This window comes from Eutrigla gurnardus, assembly GCF_963514095.1.
Source record: "Eutrigla gurnardus genome assembly, chromosome: 14".
In the NCBI taxonomy this organism is placed as follows: domain Eukaryota; kingdom Metazoa; phylum Chordata; class Actinopteri; order Perciformes; family Triglidae; genus Eutrigla; species Eutrigla gurnardus.
Window position 1 is genome coordinate 5,006,887 of NC_139937.1, and position 23,335 is coordinate 5,030,221.

The following is a 23,335-nucleotide window of genomic DNA, read 5'->3' on the forward strand; positions in this document are numbered from 1 at the left end:
AAGCTGTTAGAAAAGACACCAGAACCAAACCCTGAACTCTGGAAGAACTATGCTGCTTTTGTCCCTTATAATCAAACGACAGGCCAGCTTTATATCATTTTACAGTCACTGCAAACAAAACAAAAAAAGAGCAAAATGAAAACTAAAAAGGAAACTTGAGATTTGAATGGTTTGAGGGGAAAAACTGCAGTTCAGCGAAGAGTTAAAACAATTAGTCATAAGTTTCCTATTGATCCCTCCCCAAGGTCTCTTATCCCAACAACTGCAGACAGGCTCATTACTCTAAAAGACAACCTTATAGACAGTAAGGAGTGATAAAGCTGGATCAATGCCACTGACCAGTTCCGACCACGGTATGGATAAGCATACAGAACTAGAATAGACAGAAAGGGCATTCTCATTAAATGAAAGCTTTCAAACTGTCTTTTGGTTGCTACACACATATGGCGTAACTTGCGAGGTGTGATGTAATGATCCTGTTTGCTACAGTCTCAAGGAAGATAGTTGAAATACCAATACATAATAGTTCATTGGCCATAAAGTCAAAAGGCTGTAATGCTCCTTGTGCACTACACAGCTATGGATGGATGAAGTAGAATGTTTGCCTTTCTGGGGTATGCCATTAAAGGCGGTGGCCACCAATTAAAAGGTACATTTACAAGGTTATTCCAAGGTTATTATCATGAACACTCTAAGAAGCTGAGCCTGTGCCCAAAAACTCAGAGGCAATAATGCCTTTCTAACTTCCTCTGTGGACAAGCATTGAGAAACACTTCAATGTATTTACAAAAGTGGCAGATTAAAAAGTATATTTTTTGTTTAGCTCTTTGAATACAAATGTCACAATGTCATACATGATCAGGAGCTTCAGGATGGCTACTAAAATGGACCTTGAGGTGTTATTGCTTTTGAATGCTATATTCAATTCTATCCTCCTAGCTTTCATCATGCAGCAGATGTGCAGGACCCGATCAGCTGGCAGGAAGTCACAACGCTCCTGTGTAGTTTGACTCTTTTCTGGGAGGAGTCCAGGCTCGCCTCTCGACGGATCCCGGTTAAACACTTCCTCATATCTTTAGTAAACCCTCGGGGTCTGGCTCACCTGTCGGGTCCAGGGTACAACAGTCAGACGAGTTACTGTAGCTGCTGTCACTGGCGCCACGAATACACTCCTACATCCATGTCAACCATACGGATACGCTTTGGGCGGGTTGTTCAGCAACCCGTTCACTTCCCTCTCCCACGCCAGTGTAGCCACACACAGGCATGCTGCTGTCAGAAGTAGTCTGAGTAGGTTTAACAAGGGCTCGTTTTCACTCTGTCACCATGGGGGAATCGGACACGGCCGCCGGGGCCGTAGCTCGCAGGAGAAGGGGGACCTTCGCGGCGGGGAAAGGTGCAAGTCTGCAGCCGACGAACGTGAGCTCTGCGGCGGCGTGTCAGAACTTAGTGGCCGCCGACATCGGCAGAGCCAACGGCCAGGGAAAACGGGACCGGTCCCTGGAAACGGTCCGGTCCAAACCGAGGAAGGAGAACAACAAGCGCAGGAATGACATAAGTGACAGACTGAGGTTAGTTAAGGCGTCAAAACTTTAAGAAAAGTTTACTTTAGTATTGGATTCAAACGACGTACCGTCGACGTTGCATTTACTTTACGCTAGTTACGTCATTATTACCGCCTTAGTTAGCATAGTTTAGAAAGTGAGCTAGCTTACATGTGTGACGTTAGTAGACGCAGCGGTTAGCGGGTCGTCTGAGGTCGCCCGGTGTTCGAGATTAACTGGTGGCTGAATTAACTGGTGATATTCTTTATACTAGGCAGATGTTTGGGAGGCGTGTCCTTCTGAGGACCCCTTGTTGACTATCCAGGAAATAAACATTTGATCGCTTCTTGTCTTTATCACGTTCATGTGTCGGTGTGTTTGGAAACATTACGGTCCGCTGTAACATTATAACCGTTCGCCAGCCCGTCGGTGAGCTGCCGCTGTCAGGACTCTCCTAGCAGGACTAGCGAATGAGACAGTAGGTGACTGTCCCGATGCCTGTTCAATACACTGCTAACGTTAATAAATCTGTTGAAATGTGTTCTTGTCGTCAGTCTCATATGTTTAATCACACATGGTTAGTAAACTGCTGTCCAGACGGCCCGATAGCTGGTTCTGCTTTAACCCACCCTGCAGGAGAAGCAGTTTCCAGCCCGCTCAGAGCGGTGAGGAGACTGTGGTCAACTGTGGTCTGCTCAGATTAACCTGTGATACAACATCTGCTACCTACCTGAGCGCTCTGCTCAGCTTTCTGCTCAGCTTTCTGCTCGGTCTAGACAGAACCGCTTGGTACCATCAGACATCTGGGCTGTGGAAATATGTTGTGTGGCGACAGAAAAGAAACAAAGACATGTTTGGCGGAGTTCAACGCGGCACATGTGAACACGACTTGGCTGTCAAGTAGCGTCAAGACCCGCAGATACCAGCGCACTGACCTGTGTGGACCTGCTCTGTCATATAAACACTTCCAAATAAAACATGATGCAGCTAAATGTGAGTTTACACACTGTAGTCATGCAGCACACTGCCAGAACTACAATCAGTCATTACTGTAGCAGAAGGAGACACAATGGATCAGTAACAATTCAGAATCACTTTTATTGTCCAAGTATATGTAGACATACACTAAAAATACAAGGCAGTAGCATGTCCTTAATGTACAGAAATGTGACAGACATATCTCATCTGCCAGTTGAGGTGTGTTCCTGTCCTGTTTGAATCCAAACCAGACTGAATTAGTCTGTATGTGGAGTCTGTTCTAATGTTCTTCCAGACTGGACTATTGCAGTGTGGAATGGGATCAGCAGCTCCGGAGGCAGGTTGGACCTCCAGAAGTAGCCAACACGGGTCTGTAGCTTCCTTATAATTTTCAATCAAAGTACACACGCAGGACAAAAATAGTTAAGGTCTGCTGGGGGACTTCCAACGCAACTTGTGTGGTACCACAGACTGCATGTGGTACACTCAATCTGAAAGGGAAAGAGATAGATGTTTAAATATCGACAAACATTTATCCTGATACTAGGGTTAATTCTTAGCTGTGGGCCTGTATGTGGAGTCTGTTCTTATGTTCTTCCAGCAGTTCCAGTGCCTCCAAAAAGTGCAGACATGCAAGTTAGGTGAATTAAAGTAGACATTTTCAATATCTGTTCAATTGTGACTGTTCACCCGGTGATGTTGAGGTGACCCATCCAAAGTGCATCCCAGTCTTCCAGCCAAACTCTGGGCAGGATATGAATTAAACTTCTTACCCAGTCGTCAATGTCAGCTCCCGAGCTGAGCTCCCCACAAGCTCGGCACAGCTGGGATAGGTCATCTGTTAAGGGGGGAAAAGCCATTAATGTAGTGCAGTGCCAGTATGGACACATTTCAGTGTAGCTGGTACAATCCTGAATACCTGAATTTTCCACCAGAGCCTGTGCCATGTTAAGCCGTAGTGTCGCCACCCCCTCCTGGTCCACACGATACTGCACAGTTTCATTTAGAAGTATCTGCTCTGCAAGCTAAAGTGATAACAGGGAGTACAATTCTGAAGGGGTTCCAATTATGTCAGAACATGCATGATCAAATTGTTACCTTGCACACAAAGACTCCACATGAGGACCCATCAGTCTGTCTTGGATGCTCTATGGTCGAGCATGTCCACCTTCCTACAGCGGGTCGTTTTTTGCGAACCAGTGCCCTGCACACAGAACGATTACAGTTTGGCAAGTGTATCATGAGCCCCAAAGAGATCATTTCCAATTAAAGATCAGCTGAATGGTGAAAAGGCTTCGTGTTGCTACCTAAAGACCAGCCAGTTGGCATTTAATTCACCTTGTTACATCTTTGCAGTGATTTATGTGTTCTGCAGAGGCCCCAAATGGGTCCAGGTACAAGGACCTCATCTCCTTCAGATACATGATCTATGGAGAGGCAAACAAGATGACAGCCAAGCCTTCATACATCAGATGGTCTCATAGTTTCATCTACATCTGTTAACTTTAAGATTACTTACAATGAGTGTCCAGTGTCCACCGTGACAAACCGCTCCAGCTGCCACAGCATACTTTAAGAGGTCCAGCTTACCAAAAAAGTACATAAAAACAAACATTATGCATGTACTGTGGAGGGAAACTGACAGACAAAGAGACTCACCGATCTTAAACTGCCTGTATTTCTTCCTTGCCAGAGTGAGGTCATGAGATACGAATCGATGATGAGTGCCCCAGCTCTCTGGCCCACCATCATCAAATACGCATTTATGATCTATGAGAATAATAATTAGTCGTGACAATGTGAAAGACAAATATCAGGCCAATATAAATGTACCTCTCCCTCCAGCAGCTTTCCTGGGGCCAAGACCAGCAGATCTTCAGAGAACAATTTGTATGGGCCGATCTTGGACCACAGCGTCTTCCTCTTCCTCCCACTCCATATGTCTCTGATCACTGTAAACATAGCAATACCAGTCATTTGTGAAATTCATATTTTATATGTACTTTGTCAGGTTACTGACAAGTTTCTGCAGGATTACAGTCATCCTGTGCCTTGCTGGATGAAGGTGGTCTTGCTGGCAGGGCACTGGATGTGGTTGGCATCTCACGGTCTTGTGGACCAGCCAGAGGAGAAGGATCCAACACCTTTTTTAATTTGGCAGGGATCCTCTCCTCTGGCTGGAAGTAATGTGTCAGGAGGTCTATATTCGACATAAGTTTGGCCTTCCCCTTTTCAGAGGCCAGGACCACATTTTTCCCCTCGAGTTCCATGATCCGGTATGGACCCATCATGTCACTCTCCATCTTGCCCCCTTTCCGTTGCTCCCGTCTGATGTTCTTTTTAAGAACTACATCTCCAATTTTGAACTGGTCATCTTGGCCCCTTTCGCGCTTTCTCCTTCTCACCATTTCCTGGCTTTTTGCGATGTTGGTCCTGACCTCTCTGTACGTGTCCTGCTGCATTTTTAGTCCTTCTGGAAGCTCCTCTTTTGTGACCAGCCTTTCTACTTTCTCTTCGGTTACCTGGCACAAATCACAGTTAGTATGTAGAGGACATAGATGAGCCCCTTTTTTAAGGATGAGAACATTAGAGCAACTTACTTCATACTCCTTTGGTACCTCTGAAGGATACCTGGCCTCCCTCCCAAACATCAAAAAATATGGGCTATACTTTGTCGTCAACTGTTTCTTTGTCCGCAGACCAAACATAGTTGACTGCAGAAACTGGTCCCAGGATTGTGGTTTCTCACCCACCAGTTTGTTCAGGGACCTCAAAAAGGAGACAGGAAAGAATTTAGATACTCATGCACAGTATGACAAAACACATATTAGTTTAGCTCAATATTTCATGAAGAGCTTAAGTTATTGAACACAAATATACCTCTGTATGGTGCCATTAAGCTTCTCCACTAGGCCGTTGGTCTGGGGATGGTAGGGGCAACAGAGGCTCCTTTTTATGCCCAGCTTCTTGCACAGGCCGTAGTTGACCTTGAAATGATCAGTTGGACTAACATTAAATAGGTGAGCACAGCAGCAGTTACATATCGGGCAGTCATAATGCTTCATCATGGTACCTTGTTGCGGAATTCTGAGCCCTGGTCTGTTAGCAGTCGTTTAGGTGCACCAAATTTGTAAAAGAAATCAAGAATACAACTGGTCACCTCATCTGCTGTTTTGCTCTTTAGTGGGTAAGCCTCTGCCCATTTAGTGAAATAATCAACCATGACACATATGTACTGGTTGCCACCATTGGTTACTGTGAGTTTACCCACTAGATCCATCCCTACGAGCTCCAGAGGCTCAGTTACCTGGGAGGAAAAAAAAAAACACATTATAGTATTTCTATTTCAGTGTTGTGATTGAAAGCTGACAAAATGTGCCATTGATTCCCTTACCTCTATCGGGTTGTATTCCCTCTTCTCTTTCACGTTCGCTCTCTTGGCCTGGCACTGTGGACACTGAGCAATCTAAACATAACATGAGTTCCAACAGCATGATGAATGTGTTCACACAAATGATTTCATGATACATTATATTGAAAACTAATAAAACATACTAGCAGTATATGAACAAACACATCACACTCTACTGTACAAGCTGAATGAGTGTTCCACCTCATTTTAAAGATACAAACTTACCCACTTGCGAATGTCCTCCTCCATGCCAGGCCAGTAATACCGGCTGATGATGGCACTGTGGGTTTTTTCCACGCCACAGTGTCCTCCAAAATGGCTGCAGTGGAATTCTTCAAATATATCATTTGCTTCCTCTGCACTTAATACAACCTTAGCAAGGTGCTCAGCTTTATTTTTTCTGCGCCTGCAGATGTAGTGCAGATCTCCATCTGGTGTTTAAATAACATAATGCTACATTTGTTAGTTTTACCATGGCAGATGATCACTGTGTTCTGAACTTCAGATGGCAAGCATTCTTACCTTTAATCCGGGAGGTGTCCGCTCTCCTTTTGATAACATATTTTTGTTTGGCCGTTAACCCCTCAGGATACTGGTTGTGGAGCTTGAAATTGAGCACCTCCTGCACAATTTTGGGATCCATCACCCCTATCTGTCCCTAGCTCCTACCTCCACCTGTCTCACCTGCTCCAACCTACCTACTCACCCCTTCACACACAAACAGATACACAACAAGATACAAACAGGACAACCACAATAAAGACAAATAAACCTCTCAAACACACACAGCCACACTCTACTACTCACAGCAACCACTCAACTATCGACTACTCACTCACTCAGCTACTAACCAATCACCTAACTATGTCTGACTTATATGTTTTATCTCTCTCTATCTCTCACTATCTCCGTCTCCTCACAAACCCACAAAGTTGGGGCATGTCAGTTGGGTTTATATAGTCTGTACCATGTACCAATGAAACCTGCTCCCAACCACCCACAGGTTAATTTAATAACACTGATTAACTGTAACTCCTGATTAACTCCTGCCCAGAGTTTGATTGGAAGACTGGGATGCACTTTGGATGGGTCACCTCAACATCACCGGGTGAACAGTCACAATTGAACAGATATTGAAAATGTCTAGTTTAATTCACTTAACTTGCATGTCTCTGCACTTTTGGAGGGCACTGGAACCGCTGGAAGAACATTAGAACAGACTCCACATACAGACTAATTCAGTCTGGTTTGGATTCAAACAGGACAGGAACACACCTCAACTGGCAGATGAGATATGTCTGTCACATTTCTGTACATTAAGGACATGCTACTGCCTTGTATTTTTAGTGTATGTCTACATATACTTGGACAATAAAAGTGATTCTGAATTGTTACTGATCCATTGTGTCTCCTTCTGCTACAGTAATGACTGATTGTAGTTCTGGCAGTGTGCTGCATGACTACAGTGTGTAAACTCACATTTAGCTGCATCATGTTTTATTTGGAAGTGTTTATATGACAGAGCAGGTCCACACAGGTCAGTGCGCTGGTATCTGCGGGTCTTGACGCTACTTGACAGCCAAGTCGTGTTCACATGTGCCGCGTTGAACTCCGCCAAACATGTCTTTGTTTCTTTTCTGTCGCCACACAACATATTTCCACAGCCCAGATGTCTGATGGTACCAAGCGGTTCTGTCTAGACCGAGCAGAAAGCTGAGCAGAAAGCTGAGCAGAGCGCTCAGGTAGGTAGCAGATGTTGTATCACAGGTTAATCTGAGCAGACCACAGTTGACCACAGTCTCCTCACCGCTCTGAGCGGGCTGGAAACTGCTTCTCCTGCAGGGTGGGTTAAAGCAGAACCAGCTATCGGGCCGTCTGGACAGCAGTTTACTAACCATGTGTGATTAAACATATGAGACTGACGACAAGAACACATTTCAACAGATTTATTAACGTTAGCAGTGTATTGAACAGGCATCGGGACAGTCACCTACTGTCTCATTCGCTAGTCCTGCTAGGAGAGTCCTGACAGCGGCAGCTCACCGACGGGCTGGCGAACGGTTATAATGTTACAGCGGACCGTAATGTTTCCAAACACACCGACACATGAACGTGATAAAGACAAGAAGCGATCAAATGTTTATTTCCTGGATAGTCAACAAGGGGTCCTCAGAAGGACACGCCTCCCAAACATCTGCCTAGTATAAAGAATATCACCAGTTAATTCAGCCACCAGTTAATCTCGAACACCGGAACCAGCCTGTTGACTCCGCGTCGGTTGTCGCTCTTTTCCATTCACACTTTGAGTTTCACGTTTTAATGCCTGGTAAACAAAATACAACTTAGCACTCACGCCAGGAATGTGTGTGTGCGTGCGCGCGTGCGTGCGTGCGTGCGCGTGTGTGTGTGACGGCTTCATTGATTAGAGGCGTTGGCTATCTAAGGGCCTGACGAACAGGGTGAATTGTGGGCGAGCATAATGCCCTGAAGCAAGTTATTACCCAAAATACTCCAAAGTGAGCTGATTAAGCACGGGTTGTTATTTACTTTATTGCGATGTGTATAATTAAATATTAAAGTAGTTTGTCATTAAGGGACATATTGAACCTCACCTTGTTGTTAATTAGAGCACATTTGAGCTGCTGCCTCATCATTTTTATTATTGGGTGTAGACTATTGTTTTTGCTGATGTAATCCATCTTACTTTATTTCTTATTACTAAAAATGTCAGTTAATCTGGAGGACAAGTATTCTTAAAGGACAACCGTTTCTTTTTCCTAATATTCATCGTGTGATGTGCAATTGATGTGACGTTTAAAATGACAGTGATAGTCTTGATTGTTTCACCCATTCATCCATCGTATTCATTCTGTAGCTGTCATAAGACACAGGAGTCCCTGCTGAGTTCAACCAGTGGTTACAGTAACTACAGAGGAATCCTCAACTGGTGCGTGGTCATGCTGGTAAGACAAAAGCTTGTGCACACAAATAAACCAAACATATACATACAGCACTGAAGCCATGTCCACACCAGGCTGCAATAAAAACACATCTTTTATGTTTTGGCTTGCGACAAAAAATACTGGCCAAAAAACATTCTGCAAATTGGATAATAAATAAGAGACCAATGTGAATAGAGGATGGAAATGTTTCCAGATTTTTTTTTCTCCATCTATTTTATGTAAATTTAGATAATGTACTTAAATCCCCAGTAGACACTTCAGTTTCCTCAGTAGTGCCTTGTTATGTCCTGCATACATTTTACAGTTTCTCTGTCTTTAGTTTTTTTTCACATTACAGCCTCTTAATATGAGTTAAGTGATGATGTTCAGGTTACATTTTTCATATTAAGTGAAAATATCTGTGAAATATATAATGTGCACTAAGATACGTAGGATTGTTGGTTGTAATTCAGCTCATATTCGGTTCGTGCTGATCATCTCATTCCCAGAACCCACTATAAAACAGAAGGAGAACCAAGCAGATAATCTACTGGCATGGATTGATACGATCATTTCAAAATCATATAAAATAAAGAAGAATTAGTCCACATTGTTCTAATAATACCCATTTGTTTTCAAACAGACTCACATTGTCTGATCCTGTGTTTTATCTGGTTTTCTGCCAGCTAAGCCACATGGCCAAAAACCTGAGTCTGAGTAAGGGCTTGTGTTTGACAAAGGTGGTTTAAATCAAACATGTCACAGTGCAGACAAATCATTTTAGGGGTTAGAGAAAAATGTATGTTTCCTTTATTGTCCACATGTTGCATTTTTGTTGTTGAATGTATATTTTCTTGAAATATCAAAATGATTAACAAGTTTATGTCGAGCTCAACACCTTCTGCAGTTCTTCCTCCTCTGTGCTGGGGAGAAGCGACAGAATAGGAGAGAAGACAAGGCTAGCAAAGCCCTTCTGTTAATCCAGGCTTTGAACACAGATCGTGTTCAGCGCAGGAGGTTTTTCTTCATTCCCACTGAACTTCTGTCCCATCCCCAGGCATAGAGCCTTTGTGCTGCGTAATGAGATATTACAATCCATTTAGAAAGAGGAAGAGCGAGGAGGAGAGATTAAAAAAAAAAAGAATGTGTGGGGGATGAAGAGGAGGAGAAATAGGTTGAGGAAGAGGAATGAGATGCGATACAGGGAGAGGTGGGAAAGCAACAGAAGGAGAGAAAAGTGTAGAGGAGGAGAGAAGTGATGTGGAAGGATGCAGTTATTGGATTAAAACCGTAGAAATGAAAATATGAACAAATGAAAGAAACATACACGAGGCAGTCGGATGAGCATCCTTAATCTCGCTTTGTGTTACAGGTGTTGAGTAATGCTCGCCTCTTCTTAGAAAACCTGTTACGGTGAGTACGTTTTCAGTCTTTAGACATTGTGTTCCTGTCTTTCCCACATCCTGATAAATGACAACTTGTTATTTCCTGTATCCTTGTGTCCAGGAAAATGTAAATTCCAATTGTGCAAGTGATGAAAGATGGCAAACATCTCCCTGCTTTTACAGAGTGCTCTAACTAATCCTGTAATCTCTCTTTATTGTTCTATTTTGAAAATGGATGTTTTTCATCACAACACTTTGACATGTAGAAAAAGCACAGGTTTAAATAATACATCAACGACTGTATTTCACTTAAGGGAACTGGTTTCAGGGTCCTGGTATTCTGCATGTAAAAATTAAACCAGTATCAGAGTCAATGTTAAAAAAATCACGAAACTTAAATGATTCATTTCTCTTGTATAGTAGACATCTGTGCAGCGTGTAATCTCTTAATATTAAAAATTTGAAGGGAATCAAACTCATTAATTGACTTTAACATCATCTCTTTATTCTGGTAATTTAAACACATTTTAATATATATTTGTCAATTTGAATACCATTTTTTTTTTGTGTGTGTGTTTCAGATATGGTGTTTTGGTGGACCCGATTCAGGTGATTTCCCTGTTTCTGAAAGATCCCTACAGCTGGCCAGCAGCATGCCTGGTGATTGGTAAGTATACTTTTCATCTGTCCAAGTTACCTGCAAGAAAAGCCACAACACAATCACAGGCGCATCATTAAATAGCATAATTCCTATGTGTAAGTTTATGAACATCTCCTTAATCATTTATAAGAGGGGGGAATAGCATTAAATGCAATGTGTGTGTGTTAAAATTAGCTTAAAAAGAAGCCATTAAAAATTAAAAAAGGGGATAAATGGATGAATGTTGGAACTATAATTACTCCTAAACACGAAAGCCTGAAAAATAATATGTGACAAATCAGAGTTGTTTTTTAGACGATTAGATAGAATAATTAAACTGCATTTAAAGCAGTGAACATGTTCTTTTGGTGGCGTGATCTGACTCTTTTAAAGCCTTGTTTGAAGACGCAGGGTATATTAGGGTATAATGTTTTTTCAATATTTATTTTTATGGTATATCACAGTGAAGGTCTGCAGTGGTGCAGCGTACAGTGTCTCTAGAGGGACAATCACCTGCCCCATATACTGCACACTGGTGCTGTGCTGCAGAGAGAGGGAGAGGGAGAGATAAGTGGGGCTGAAAGGAAAGGAGCTGGGGGGAGGAGGCTTCAAATGGAAGAGAAAATGAAGCGATTTAAGGTCTAAAGAGAGGGGTCGGGAAGAGGGAAAGAATGCAGGGATGAAAAAATAGACACAGAGCAGGAAGAATAAAGGAGTGGGTAAGAAAGAGAGAGAGGGCCAATGTAAAGTGCTGTATCGACACAGGACAAGAGAGGGAGGAAGAGATGGATGGAGTTGAGGTAAATGACCACACTGCGATGGCTAGAGACAGGTGAGAACGAGAGTGTGTTTACAGTAGCACGGACAGTAAAGCAGCCCATCCCCAGAGGGTATTCAGTACATTAGAGTGACTGCAGCAACTTAACTCACTCTCCCACACACAAACACCCCAACACAAAGTGAATTAGAAGCCTACCATTTATGGTAGCCCAGCAGCAAAATGGGTAACATTTGGGAAAACCAGCCTAGAGTCTCCCATTTAAGCAATTGTGCCTGTGAGTGATCAAAATAAACATAAAACTGAAGGAGTCTGTTGCTGCCGGGAGTAGCTTTGTGGATACCTGGAGAAAGGTTTACATGTGTCTAACAGGTGCTGAATGGTGCTCTTTGTTCCAGTTTGATGCACAAGTTGCCTCAATAGTTGATCTTCTGTCACAGATACTCAACAGGCCGGTTTCTGAAAGAGATTAAAGAAGAACATCAGCTGCATTTCTTGTGGTCTCTGCTCCTCTCTGATAGAGTCTTGATGTGTGATGAAAAACTTAAAATAAAGTAAATACATTTACATTTTTATTTCGTAACTTGTCATACACAACCCTGTTGAAGAAATAGTTTGACTCAAGTTGTGGACATTTTTTCAGTGGAACCAATTCTGCTGTTATGATTAAAAAATGTATTAACATGTTTTCATCACTCCAGAGAGGTGCATTTAGGGGTAAGATAAATTGAGACATTTGCCTTAATATAGAATTCCATGTACTATAATTTTTTGCAGAAACCTGCTGATGCTAACTTGTCTTACTACCCGAAAATGATGACATGTTGAATAAAATTAGTTTCACTTGTGGATGATTAACTTGCCTTATGGATACATCTGGTTATCATCACATTAAAAAGAGAACCTGCTCCCTCTTCCTTTGTCTCTTCATAGTATAAGCAAGTATACCATGAAGTCAAAAACAAGCAAGTGACTGCACCAGTAAACACACTGATTTGGGATGGCTTTGCTGATGAACAGTTGCATTGATGACAGAATGATAAGACCCAGTAATCAAAATATCTGACAGTTAACACATCTGCTCATTCTAGATTAGATTGATTGACACGCCAATGCACTGATTAGGGTCTTAAAATGGAACAATTGCTGCAATTATGTTCCATCAGTGTGGCTCAGCCGGGCCTAGTCATGGGGGAGAGCAATCTACATACCAGTGGTTTCCTTAAGTTCATTTAGCAGTGACTTACCCTGCAGTTTAACTGAGAAATCTACATACAATTCAGCCCAATTTGTTCCACACCGACTCAGGATCAGTGGCAGCAATTAATTCATAATAAAGTGTGCTTTACATTAAAAATCAGGATATTGTAGCTGTGTAATAACAAAGTAAGTTCTCTTTGATTTCCTTTCATAAAGATCTGAAAACTGCCTGCCCAATCGCCATATCGCTCTAAATAACTAGCAGTTGGCGTGTGCTGTGCAACACATATGCTCTGTTAGTGCTGCCTCATTTCTTTCATCAGGTGTTGCTGTTTAATCGTGTGTGTGTGTGTGTGTTAGTGACAGCAGGGTTAAGCTAAATTCACTCAAATAGTCAACTTGACACCAAACCTGTGCACACATTAGACTTGAAACCAACATCCAACTGCTTTGAAAAGTATTATATCCACAAAGAATTGTTTTCTTTCCTTTTTTGGATGCATATTCATACGATCATCCTGCAGAGACGCTTCAGAAGTGAGACTGTAAATAAAACAAAGCGTAATCTGAACTGTTTGTGTCTTGACAGTGTCCAACGTGTTCGCTCTGGTGGCTCTGTACACAGAGAGGCAGCTGTCCAAGGTGAGTGGAGGAACCCCGCTTGCACTTTAACAGCAGAGCACTGTGGATTTTAAAGGTTGAATTTGGAGCACTTTCGCAACTCCCAGGAGGGATTATTTTTCTAAAACTGACTGACTAGCTGACCCTCCCCAATTGCATTTGCAAATGTTAAATAGGAAAATGAGAAATTAGTTTCACCATCTGCATTTAGGGCATATTCAGTTATGCTGCTTGGCATGAATATGGAACATTGTGAGCTTTTAAAAAACTTGAATAGGCCATCCTAACTGGAAATGTGGTTCTGTTTTATACTGCAAAGATCTGTTCAAATGCAAAGCAAAGAAACACTTGCAATCTTCATGTTTAGCTGCTTTACTCTTCTCATTGTTTTAAGAACAAGCGCCACAACAAATGGCTTAAGTTGAAACATCTGCTGATAAAATAAAGACGATGGTGTCTTAAACCGGGACAACTTGTCTTCAAGATGTAATGTAAGACCTCCTGCTGTCCCTCTTCGCCTCTCTTCCTGCCCAGGGGTCATTCACTGAACTTGTGGGATTTCTGGTCCATTGCATTAACATGGCAATCATCCTAACATTCCCTGCTGCTGTGGTCCTACTGGTCCCCTCCGTGACCCCAGGTAAAATGTTTGTTTTTACCGTTGTTAAAATCATATGCAGCCTTGCTTCTACCGGCTGTTCTTCACAGAGTTGAGTCAAATAGAAACGTCCATTTAGCAGCCAAACCATTATCCATTCACAGGTGGTTTACAATGTTGCCACGTGAATAAAACAGAAAATAATGTAATTGTAATGAAGATTAAGAGGACGTTCACATCCTTGCCCTTCAGAGAAACAGGCGACCAGTTTGATAGTGCAGTAAAAGACATCTCTTATACAGAGTCATAATTGGTCGGTTAGTGGTAATGGACCAGTTGGTCATGACTGGATTATTTCCAGCTGGCTCTGAGGAGAAGAGAGGAGAGAAGAGATGCCAAAGTAGGTGTGGTTTGCAGTACAGGGTCATCCAAGAGTCACCTTCCTCTGTCTTCATCAGGCTGCCTGACAGAAACCATGGCCGCCCTCCACAAGCGATACCATTCACCTATTGATAAACCAGCTATACTTTACACAACGCGATACACCAGCAGCACACAATAGTCCTTTCACTGATTTAATTCAAAACATTTTAGATCCAGTTTAGAAAAGTTGCTTGCTTTGACTATTTGAAAAGTAGTTTTATCCAGCGACTCTTTTCTCAGCTGGGAAGCGAAAGAACGAGCAAGTTGTTTGAGTGAACACATCCTGGTACGAAACACGCAGGCATCGTAGCTTCAGCAAGGGACGTCACGTAGGCTACGTTGAGTTTGTAGTCTTTCTAATCACATATTTTCACATCGTATACTTTGACAGTCAGAAGACAAAATGTGACTCTTTGACGCAGAATTGGATTTTAAATTGATAATTTGTCGCACAATTCAAATCCCAAAATGATTTGCCTCTCGCCATTGACTACCGTACATATATTAAAAAATAGAGGTCTCATGGGAAACACCAGTCTGACTTGCTTCTTCCTCTCCTGTCCTCTCATCTGTTCTCTCACTGGGAGGCGAAGGAGTAAAGGAGTCAGTCCATCTGTCTGTCTGTTCTGCTCTCCACGCTGCTTCACACACTGAGGGCAATGGCAGAGGGCAGGTGTGTGTGTGTGTGTGTGTGTGTGTGTGTGTGTGTGTGTGTGTGTGTGTGTGTGTGTGTGTGTGTGTGTGTGTGTGTGTGTGTGTGTGTGTGTGTGTGTGTGTGTGTGTGTGTGTGTGTAGATATGTGTGTAGATATGTGTGCGTGTAAAGGGAGCTTTTGTATCTAATGGACACGGCTTATGCAACCAGTATTAATGTCATTCTACATGAAGCAAAGTGCAAGGATCTGATATCAAATGGTAAATGGTCCTCATTTATATAGTGCTTTTCTCCAAAGCGCTTTACAGTGTTGACTGACATTCACCCATTCACTCACACATTCACACACCGACGGTGGAGTCAACCACGCAGGGCGACAGCCAGCTCGTCAGGAGCAATCAGGGTGAGGCGTCTTGCTCAGGGATGTTTAATTTTCATTTGTATTACATTTCTTTTGAGGGTGGTACGTTCAGTGAAGTCCGACATACTTGGTGTGATCCGAAGCAGAAGTAAACACATTGTTAACCATTGGGCTTTATGTACAACAGTTTTGTTGAACTTTGGTTCTTGAAGTTTCCTGTCTTTACCATTTAACCTAAAGCCTGCAGATGTTAACGATGCCAACGATGAACAACTGTAAAATAAGTTTTTAATGCAGGTAACTCTCAGTGAAAAAAAGCAGCAGAATAACGCAGTCAGGCGCTGCCGGTCAAACGTTCTTTTACATTTCGCTGATCACATCTCAGATCAAAACTTAGATAATTATCCATATTGGAGAGGCTTTGAAGCAAGTGTGAATTGGCATCTGGATAACCTGCTTTGTTTGAACTTTTTACCCAGATCAAAGCACTCCCCAAAGAGGACAGCCACTTCTTACCACAGAAAATGGAGCATGTTGATTGTAATCTGTGGATCTTTACCCTCCCAGTCTTTGGCACTCTAGAGTCAGCTGACGGAGGAAACATTAATAGCACAGTCGGCCTCGCTGAGATTTTTGCTATTTTAAAGTGAATGGTCGTGCGTTCAAAGACAAATTCCTGATTTTGTTGGGAAATTGTGAGTGGTTCCTCTGGTATGTTGTTTTTTTTATTTTATTTTTATTAATCCACTTATAGTAAACGCCGCCTCTTTGTGTGTCTATGGTTATTATATACAGTAGCTCTCTGGAGCCAATCACGTTGTCTAGAAGCCACACAGTGCCAGAGAGACAGATGGTTGATGGATAAGATCTGCTGTGGTTTGATGCCAGGTGCGCTGACCTGCACCTCACCCTATTGGCACAACAGGCAGTTTTTATTGGTGTGTGTGTTTGTGCATGTATATATGTGTGTGTGTATACTTTGTGGTGTGTCTTCCTCTCTGTTCAGCAAAATCCTTTGCTATCAAGCATATGGTGACAATTGATAAAGCCCTGGTAGGCAAACTGTGTGTGTGTGTGTGTGTGTGTGTGTGTGTGTGTGTGTGTGTGTGTGTGTGTGTGTGTGTGTGTGTGTGTGTGTGTGTGTGTGTGTGTGTGTGTGTGTGTGTGTGTGTGTGTGTGTGTGTGTGTTCAAATCATTGTTTTATATTTACTCACAAAAAAACTAAACTGACACAGTTTTATGAATGCAAAGAGCACACACACACACACACACACACACACACACACACACACACACACACACACACAGAGGTAGATACGGTGACCAAACTGTATAATAATGTCCTTGGCTTAGTTAGACTGCTCTCATACTTTGAGCTGAGATGATTTATTTTACTTGGCTTGTTTTGCTGTTTGTTCAAGATCAAATGACGACCTTTCTTTCTCTCTTCCCTTCCCTTTTCCACTGCTTTAATCCTCCCCTCTCTCTTTGCTTTTCTCTTGCTCTCCATTCTGTCCCTGTCTCTCTCCCCCCTTCTCCATCTCACTTTTTTTGCCCACATTTTCCTCTTTTCTCTCCAGTCCCTCCTCCCTTCTTTCTCACCATGTTCTACCTTCTATTAGCTTTCCCTCATCTCTGCTTCTCATCCTCATGCTAGTCATTATCACATTACAGCTTTATCCAAATCACAGTGTTAACTCTCATGTCTTTTCCTCTCCCTCTCTCATTCTCTGTCAGTTGGCGGTGCATTCGTTCTCGGTACTTACACCATCCTCTGCCTGAAGCTTTACTCCTACAAGGACGTCAACATGTGGTGCAGAGAGCTGAGCAACGTCAAAGCAAAGAAACTGTCCCGGTCGCTGTCTTGTAAGTCACAAACACACGTACATATATGTAGTTTGGCAAAAGAGGGTATTCTAAATCCATGACCCAAATGAGAATTCATTATTTGCACATTTTAAGGTTAGTTTCTGTGTACGGTTTAATTTACTAAGTGATCTCTCAGCAATTTGCTCATGTTGATACAGTGACATCTAATGGCAGATACTTGATACTGCAGCTCTTAAATAAAATAGAAGTTTGACAGATAAGCAAACACAGGCTGGCAGAGTCGCTAACTCTTGATTATGTCTAAAAATTGTCTTGCACATAATTGTTATTTTATGATTGTCTATGTATTTGTATGTGACCACTCATACAATTAAAACCTTCTGTTATACATACTTGACATGCGTGTCTGTGTATTCATTCTGCCGACAGGTCCCTCAGCACAGCACTTAAATGGAGGTGACCAAAAGGTGTGTTACCCTGGCAACCTCACCATCAGAGGTACTCAAATACATATTTCTAGAGTTTGTAGTATTAAAACCTTATTAGTTGTTTCATGTTGTCACATATACTTTGCCTAACCGTCACATTGACCTCCTCTCCATCCCTATAGACATGTACTACTTTGTCTTTGCTCCAACTCTGTGCTACGAGCTCAACTTCCCTCGCTCCCCTAACATCCGCATGAGTTTCCTGCTGAGGAGACTGTTTGAAATGGTGAGGAAATATCTAATGCCAGCATCACACAGAAAACAACAGCCTTTCCTCATGATGATTTATTTTAGTGTTTACTGTTTTGGTGAATTGTGTCACAGCATCTCCCGAAAAATACTTCAGGGCAAGAACAACTTTGCGACTTTTGAGAGCTTAGTGTTTGCTTGAGGATGATAATTTCATTTGAAAATATTTTTTCTCATATAATAGAATACATTGGGTCTTATGTTTTTAGTTTTTGTCATCATCATTAGCAGTTATGATAATAATTTCCATATTAAGTTAAATGCTGGTGACAACAACGTCCAACAGAGCAAGGAACATGAGTATTTAGACACTCCAACAGACAAACCATCTCTGTTCTAAACAGTATAGTAGATTTACTTTCCAGTAATGACACATAAGAAAGCTTTATTGTCTGTCTACTGATGCATTCCCCTTATTCTCACGTCATGTCACTCCCTCATGTTTTTGTCCCCAGCTGTTCTTCATCCAGCTGTTGGTTGGTCTCACTCAACAGGTACTTATAATGTCGTCCAAGACTGATGTTTAGTGCTTTATTTGCCTGTCCATTCACATTTAATTTTTTGATGTGATGATATAAGGTGTGGGTGTGATCATACTGTGTTGATCGCCAGAACTATGGAAGTACTTTGGCAAAATGACTATAAACATGACACCAGTGCTTTTTGCTTTCTTTCCATCAGTGGATGATTCCTGTCATTCAAAGTTCCATGAAACCACTTGAGGTGAGGACAGAATTACAGTCAAAGTGATATAGCATAAAAACAACGTGTCATTGTGTAGTCTTAAATACAAAGTTCTGCATCGTTTGTGAATCTACGGATGTCTCCCGTCCTCTATAGGACATGGATCTGTCCAGGATGACTGAGAGACTTCTACGGTTAGCTGTGAGTAAAAACACCACATATATAACATACTGTTGTTTGTCTTCATGCTTGTAATATGTTAGTGATTGCCTCACTTTAGAGGCAATATATTTTATTATATTATATATTTTATATATATATTATATATATTTTTTGTGATCTTGTTCATTGGGGTCCGTCCACATCTCCAACCCTTCTCCAGGTTCCTAATCATTTGCTATGGTTGATGTTTTTCTACGGGTTCTTCCATTCGTCTATGAACTTCACCGCTGAGCTGCTGCGCTTTGGAGACAGACAGTTCTACAACGACTGGTGGTAAACGGATAATTACAATCATTTCCCCTTTTCCTGCATGACAGCAACGATTTTAGACAGCTTTCCATCAGTATTGATCCAACTGTCTTAGATCCATCGTTTGAATTGCATAATGCTTCAACACTCCATTTGCTGACTCTTCTTTCAGGAACTCTGAGACGGTGACATATTTCTGGCAGAACTGGAACATCCCTGTACACAAGTGGTGTCTACGGTGAGTTATCCATACATGAGCACACTGAGAGGGAGCGGGGAAATTTATAGAAGTGAACACAGAGGACAGCACGGGTTCGATGCAGGGAGACAGACTTAACAAGCCGATGTATTTGGGAAATTGATTCATCTGGCTGTGAGAGAGTAAGTGCTAGTAATAAATATGGCGCCTGCAGCCAGTTCCACATACACTAACACAGCAGCAGGAGCAAACGCAGTGAGGTTATATTAAACAAGACAAAGCAAATGAAATGCTGTTTAAAGGGTTTAAAGCCAAGGTTACTTTGAATTCCTGTCAGGGAGGGAGAATTACAGCAAATAAGTGAGTTGAGATATTTCAACACGCCTTACACATTTACAGTATCCCTCCTAATCCATTTCAACATCTGCTTTTATGTCTTGTAGCCACTTTTACAAGCCGCTGCTTAGGAGAGGATTTAGTAAAATAGTCAGCCAATCAGCTGTCTTCTTCCTGTCGGCTTTCTTCCATGAGGTAAGAGCTGAGACCAAAACGACTTTCTCTGCTTATGTTGACATTGAATACAGTACACCGTAGACCTTCAGTGTCCTCAAAAATCTTCTTTCTGGTTATACTTTGTAGAGAATGCAATTAATTGTCCGTTTTATTTTTGTTTCCCTGTCTGTTCCTCTGTCAGTACTTGGTGAGTGTTCCTCTCAGGATGTTCAGACTTTGGGCCTTCATGGGTATGATGGCACAGGTAAGACCCAACGCATATCACTGATGATAAGCATAAAGCTGTGGTCAGCAAATTAATTGTGGTCTATGTACATACATTTTATCAGAAATTCCATGCCATCGTTTAAAAAGGTAAATGAAAGAGTTTAGATAGGCCAAAAGTAGTGTTGCATTTAGAAATGTGGTTTATTTGTGTAGCCCAATCATATTAAAATAAAAGAAACATGGATGACCTGTCGTTTTGACTCCTATGGGACATTTGAAACGCTGTGCTCAGTGTTTGGCCTTGGCTTCAGTATCATTAACTGAATAAACAACCTCCTTAGCATAACATATTAGCATGGGCATATTTGATGTATCCTGGGAAATATAGCAGGACAATAGGCAATATATTTGCCTCGTGGTCTTTGCTGACTTTGTCAGTTTGTTATCCATTAGTGTGCTGAGTCATAAAACACAGACAACAGAAATCCAAATAATATACACAGTGAATGTGAGACTGTGATTACTCATTAAAAACCTAATCATCCACTGTGTTTGTTCCATTTCTATTTTTATTTACTTCTCAGCTTCCATTAGCCTGGTTTGTTGGTCGCTTCCTGCGCGGTAACTATGGCAACGCTGCCGTGTGGATCTCACTTATCATTGGTCAGCCATTCGCCGTCCTGATGTACGTCCACGACTATTACGTCCTGCATAACAGACAGACAGGAGGCTAAGTGACACACACACACACACACACACACACAGAAGCACCACTTTGCCTCCAGTGCTGTATCTTCACACGTCCAGATGAACTGATCACAGCCTGATCGCAGCATGTTTACACGAGACACTTGTTGGCCGTTGTGTTTTCCTGCAATGCATGTGTTCTTCTCCCAATAAAAATGTTTCCTTTAGCAGGGAAAGTTAAGAAAAGCTTGACAGCGGGAAATATTTTGATATTTAAAGTTGAAATGTTAAGTCTTGAAACATCACTTTTACATAGGGAGGAAGGCTTCACTTCTCTATCAAGTGATATAGTCATGCAGCATTTTACTCAGGTGATTTTTCTTCCAGTGTCTTTTTTCAAACCTCTGATGGCCAGAGTGGGTACTGTATGAGGTTTTGCTCCTCTCCAGCTGTGTTTATGGCCAATATAATGAATGTGGATGAATTTTACAACATGATTCAAGTGCTTTTGTAAAAGTTGTTGTGGAGATTCATGATTCACTGTGTTTTCTTTTCCTGAGCCAAAGGGGCCTTAATCTGTCGGGTTTTAATGTGAGATTGAACACCACTAGCAGTCACCTTTTTGCTGCTAGGATTTGATTAACATACTTTATTTTTTTAAGAAAGCTATGAATAGCCAGTTTTCTGTATGTCTATTTTTATCTGAAGTGCCATTTAATAATATAGAACACATCACATCATGCAATATCTTTTGTGAATATATTTGGGGGGAGGGGGGTTTGTTAATAAAAGAAAATTAGACAGCATGCAAAATCACTTACTTTGTTGTTTTTTGTCACGCTAATATCTCATTGGGCTATTGCCAAGAAATGATGTCTAATGATGCTTCTAAATACAAGGTGTGTCTCTGAAAATGTCCACAGCTTCTGTATATTTATTGTTCTTACAGTAGCTGGCAAATATATGCAAACATTCATCCCCTCACAGTATCGGTGATCTGCTGCTGGACTACTTTTTTTGGAGGAGAGTCATTAACAGGTAGAAGAGGGAATCCCTGACCCACATACTGTACATCTAAGTGGGTTACACATTTGTGAGAAAGCTTTTACCAAAACCCAAAAGGTTTGTACCATCAGCATTTTCTAAGCTGTGCTTCAGCATAAAACCATTTTATGTGTCCATTCAGGAATTAACACTAAATGTATTAGTATACAGTCTATGTTACAGGATTTCTAGTTGTACAATCTGTTATGTTTTAGTCAGACTCCCTTTTTTGTTCATCTGTATAGTAAACTTGCAGGTTGAAGTCACAGAAAGACACTGCATTTACAATGTTTTTAGGCCTGTAAAAATCAGACTAGCATGTCAGATCATATTTGTTGCCATTGTATCTGACAGAACGTCATAATTCTAATTATAATGACTTCTTCTCAGACTGGGAGTAACTTTAATGTGACTGCATCAACCCAACCGTCAAAATACGCCTGCTTTTTATTCACAATTTTACAATCAGATCTTCATATGACTTTAAGGAATCTGTCGGCCATGTTCCAGTGTGATTCCCTCAAAATTGCTTTCTTAAAGACTCCTTTCATTTACATTTTTCATTTACAAATGCGTCTGCAACATTGATCCCCTGAACATCGATCCGGTGTTCTGCTGTTTTTACCAACAGGTGCTATTATCAAATAAAACCATCTTGCAGGAGGCTCTGAAGGAATCTATATTTCCACACGTTGGGCACTGATGGAGCTCTACAATTCTGTGCTTGCTTTTGTAATGTCACTCTTAAAAAAAAAAGACCACACTTCAGCCTGATCCCAAATCAGGACTCGTATTTAATCTCCTTTTACATCCTTAGTATTTCTTCACTTCCACGTCTCTGTGCTGTGTCACTTTCAATTCTTGCGTTCTCTGTATTAGTTTCCGTCACAGACATGTAACACACCACAAGTTAAATGACTAAAAATCATTGTTAGCCAGTGATATTCATCATCACTATGAGGCTACCCACCAGGCTTAATATCAAACTCAAGACAGCGATAAACATCATTTCACCACTTTGCTATTGGACATCTCACCCAAGGGCACAAAGCTGTGTGTGTGTGTGTGTGTGTGTGTGTGTGTGTGTGTGTGTGTGTGTGTGTGTGTGTGTGTGTGTGTGTGTGTGTGTGTGTGTGTGTGTGTGTGTGTGTGTGTGTGAGAGTGAGTGTGTGTGTGTGTGTGTGTGTGTGTGTGTGTGTGTGAGAGAGTGAGTGTGTGTGTGTGTGTGTGTGTGTGTGTGTGTGTGTGTGTGTGTGTGTGTGTGTGTGCCTGCCTGCCTGCCTGCCTGCCTGCCTGCCTGCCTGCCTGCCTGCGTGCTTGTGGAGATTTGTCATCCAGAAATGTGAGGACAGGACTGTGAACCTGTGTTGTGTCAGCTTGACAGTGAATTAAACAGTAAGTCTGAGGCGTGTGTACGTGCTCTGTG

At 41.8% G+C, this 23,335-nt stretch overlaps 1 protein-coding gene across 1 annotated transcript; it reads left to right on the plus strand.

Annotated features, from left to right (window-relative positions):
- Positions 1 to 1,117: 1,117 nt before the first annotated feature.
- dgat1b (diacylglycerol O-acyltransferase 1b) lies at positions 1,118 to 21,692 on the plus strand. Its single transcript, XM_084027638.1, has 17 exons — positions 1,118 to 1,571; positions 8,810 to 8,897; positions 10,249 to 10,289; positions 10,843 to 10,928; positions 13,469 to 13,521; positions 14,035 to 14,140; positions 17,275 to 17,403; positions 17,797 to 17,865; positions 17,978 to 18,081; positions 18,560 to 18,598; positions 18,786 to 18,827; positions 18,945 to 18,989; positions 19,171 to 19,283; positions 19,432 to 19,497; positions 19,902 to 19,989; positions 20,153 to 20,215; positions 20,763 to 21,692. Exons 1-17 carry the CDS (start codon positions 1,327 to 1,329, stop codon positions 20,910 to 20,912), a joined length of 1,527 nt encoding a protein of 508 aa, XP_083883764.1. The 5' UTR covers positions 1,118 to 1,326; the 3' UTR covers positions 20,913 to 21,692.
- Positions 21,693 to 23,335: the final 1,643 nt, after the last annotated feature.

What these genes read in the sequence shown, in the direction of transcription:
- dgat1b (XM_084027638.1), top strand. Translation starts at nt 1,327, where the DNA reads ATGGGGGAATCGGACACGGCCGCCGGGGCCGTAGCTCGCAGGAGAAGG. An exon ending in ACTGTCCCGGTCGCTGTCTT is followed by an intron (nt 17,404 to 17,796) that starts GTAAGTCACAAA and finishes TTCTGCCGACAG; the next exon opens with GTCCCTCAGCACAGCACTTA. An exon ending in TGTCGGCTTTCTTCCATGAG is followed by an intron (nt 19,990 to 20,152) that starts GTAAGAGCTGAG and finishes TTCCTCTGTCAG; the next exon opens with TACTTGGTGAGTGTTCCTCT.